This window comes from Austrofundulus limnaeus, unplaced genomic scaffold (assembly GCF_001266775.1).
Source record: "Austrofundulus limnaeus strain Quisiro unplaced genomic scaffold, Austrofundulus_limnaeus-1.0 Scaffold216, whole genome shotgun sequence".
Classification (NCBI taxonomy): Eukaryota; Metazoa; Chordata; class Actinopteri; order Cyprinodontiformes; family Rivulidae; genus Austrofundulus; species Austrofundulus limnaeus.
Genome location: NW_013952618.1, coordinates 186,407 through 188,912, shown reverse-complemented (window position 1 = coordinate 188,912; position 2,506 = coordinate 186,407). Strand labels below are relative to the sequence as shown.

Sequence of the window (2,506 nt, the reverse complement as noted above, 5' to 3'; positions counted from 1 at the left end):
GTGTGTGTGTGTGTGTGTGTTCAAATTCTGCAGAAGAAGACAGACCACAGTGAGTGACTAAAGGGAAGTGACAGATATATACGTGTGTGTGTGTGTGTGTGCGAGCGAATATTCCTTACTGTGTGGGGACCATTTTGGGCATACACGCTAGTCGTGGGGACCAAGTGGTCCTTATGAGGACCTAAACCTAGTCCCCACTGGGGGAAATGCCATTGGTGTGTCAGGGGTTCAGTTCAGGACTAAGATGAGTTTAGATTTAGTGTCTAGTATGTAACTTTGAGGTTAGGTTTAGGGTAACGGGTCAGGATTAGGCTGTAAAAATTAATGGAAGTCAATGCAATGTCCCCATAAAGATAGCTGTACTAGACCTTGAGTGTGTCCAGAAACCTTAAAAGCTGAACAAATCTTGTGATAGTTACAGACAAATACTGTAAAAGTAAGACATGCAACAGCAGCGCTACATAAATCTTATGTTTTTATATGAAAATATATGAATATTTTGATGTATTAAACAAAAAAAAAGACAGTTTATAAGAGAATGCTCAGAATGAAACTAATAAAAGTCTTTTTTTATCTGAAAATTAAAAACTTAAAAGCGTGGTCTTATTTCAAACAACATGTTTCTACTTGTAACAGTAAGACTGATCTTCTGGTTAAGCTAATACATTGGTAAATAAAGAAGTGGTTGTTGGTGCGTAGAGTTCTCCTACCACTCCATGATGATAAGGAGGCACTTCTTCCCATGATACATGTTCTCATACAGGCTGAGAATGCGAACAATGTACGGCCCTCCTGACACCCGCCAGTGAAGCTCCACCTCTCGCCTCGCCTTGGGGCTGTCGTAGAGGATCTGTGAGGTCAACGGATACAAAACGAAAGAAACTGTCTCAAAAACACGTTTCAACTTCTCACAGTAAATTCTACGTCTCTGAACATAAGAAAAACAGATACTTTAAACACAACAGCTTGAGCTTTGTTATAGTATAACACGTAATAAATGTGTGATTGATAACCATCCATTCATTTCCTTTACAGGGGCGGAGCTAGGCTTTTTTGAAAGGGGGGCAGGGTATGGGGATGGCTAAGGTGTTATCTAGGGGGGCACATATAAATAAAGGAAACAACCTTGGATTGGAAAATTCACACTAGCCACCACAGCTGAATTTAAATGGCTATAAATCAGCCAATTTAAGACTAACTGAGCTGAAATTTGTTGTGGTGTAGCCAAGAATGATTGCTAGTCCCAATTTAAGCTAACCACTAATGCTAATTTTACAAAGGGCTGTAATCCAGCCATTGAATACGCAACTGAATAATTATCTAGTAGTAGCCAGGATTAGTTGTTAACAAAATCTGAATGCAAATAGAAAATCCAAGATGGCCACTGGACCTCAGCCATTGTTTGGCCTTTCTGGGTGGGGTTAATGTTATTTTTCTTACTGAATAATAATAATAATAATAATAATAATAATCCCACTCATTAAGAATGAACTCTTTCCCAGTTTATCTTTAAATTAAAATGAACTTCATGTTCATAAAAAGACATCAAAACACTTTCTTGATATTTATTTTTTTATTTACTATTAAGTGCTAAGTATGACAGGATGTTATAAATTTCAATAATCAATCTATCTATCAAAAAATAAAATTATTTACAAATTTGTTTTTCCCCCAGTTATTAAATGATTTGATATAATTTATTTTTAAATATGCCATGATCAAAACAAAATGTTAGCACAGGCTAAAATGAGCTCATATAAAGAACAACCTTTAATGTGTTACAGTCTGAATAAAACCCAGAGGAGTCAACCCATTGTGAAAAGTCTGGTATGAATTAAATATGTCTCTGTCCAGATTTAATAACCTGAACAAATTCAACATGTATGCTATATGTAAGTTTATCTGTGGCCAAAAATGCTAACAAACAAAAGGAAACTCGGAGAGGAAAAAATAAATTTCCACCAGCTTGCTAGTTGTCGCATGGTTTCCTGTGTGTCACCATGAACTGTCAGGCTGTACGATAAAGACTTTCCTCGAGGCTTACACTTATCAATTGTACAACCACAAACCTAACAGCAAACTTCCCAGYGTGTTCTCTAAAACCAACTTTAAAGATGAAGAGAGAGGCCGGGGGTAAAATGTTCAAACAGTATTTAACTGAGAGTTAAATGAGGTTCGCCTTAACGAGAGTGACAGGAAGTTTTGACGGCTTCACGCAGCTGGCCTACCTGTAAGCTGAGTACACATGTAGGTGTAGTTTTTAAGGCTGGCTGCTCAAATGACAGAATGTGCTTGGCATGAACACACACACACACACNATTGGTGTGTCAGGGGTTCAGTTCAGGACTAAGATGTGAATTGAGTTTAGTTTAGATTTAGTGTCTAGTATGTAACTTTGAGGTTAGGTTTAGGGTAACGGGTCAGGATTAGGCTGTAAAAATTAATGGAAGTCAATGCAATGTCCCCATAAAGATAGCTGTACTAGACCTTGAGTGTGTCCAGAAAC

General features: G+C 37.5%; 1 protein-coding gene across 3 annotated transcripts in view; it reads right to left on the bottom strand.

Annotated features, from left to right (window-relative positions):
• Positions 1-2,506, bottom strand: part of mapkapk3 (MAPK activated protein kinase 3) — a 32,237-nt gene that overhangs the window by 14,252 nt on the left and 15,479 nt on the right. For all 3 annotated transcript variants that reach the window (XM_014019313.1, XM_014019312.1, XM_014019314.1), the window contains exon 2: positions 711-850. In XM_014019313.1, coding sequence (XP_013874767.1) covers positions 711-850 — 140 coding nt within the window. The remainder of the gene's footprint in view (positions 1-710; positions 851-2,506) is intronic.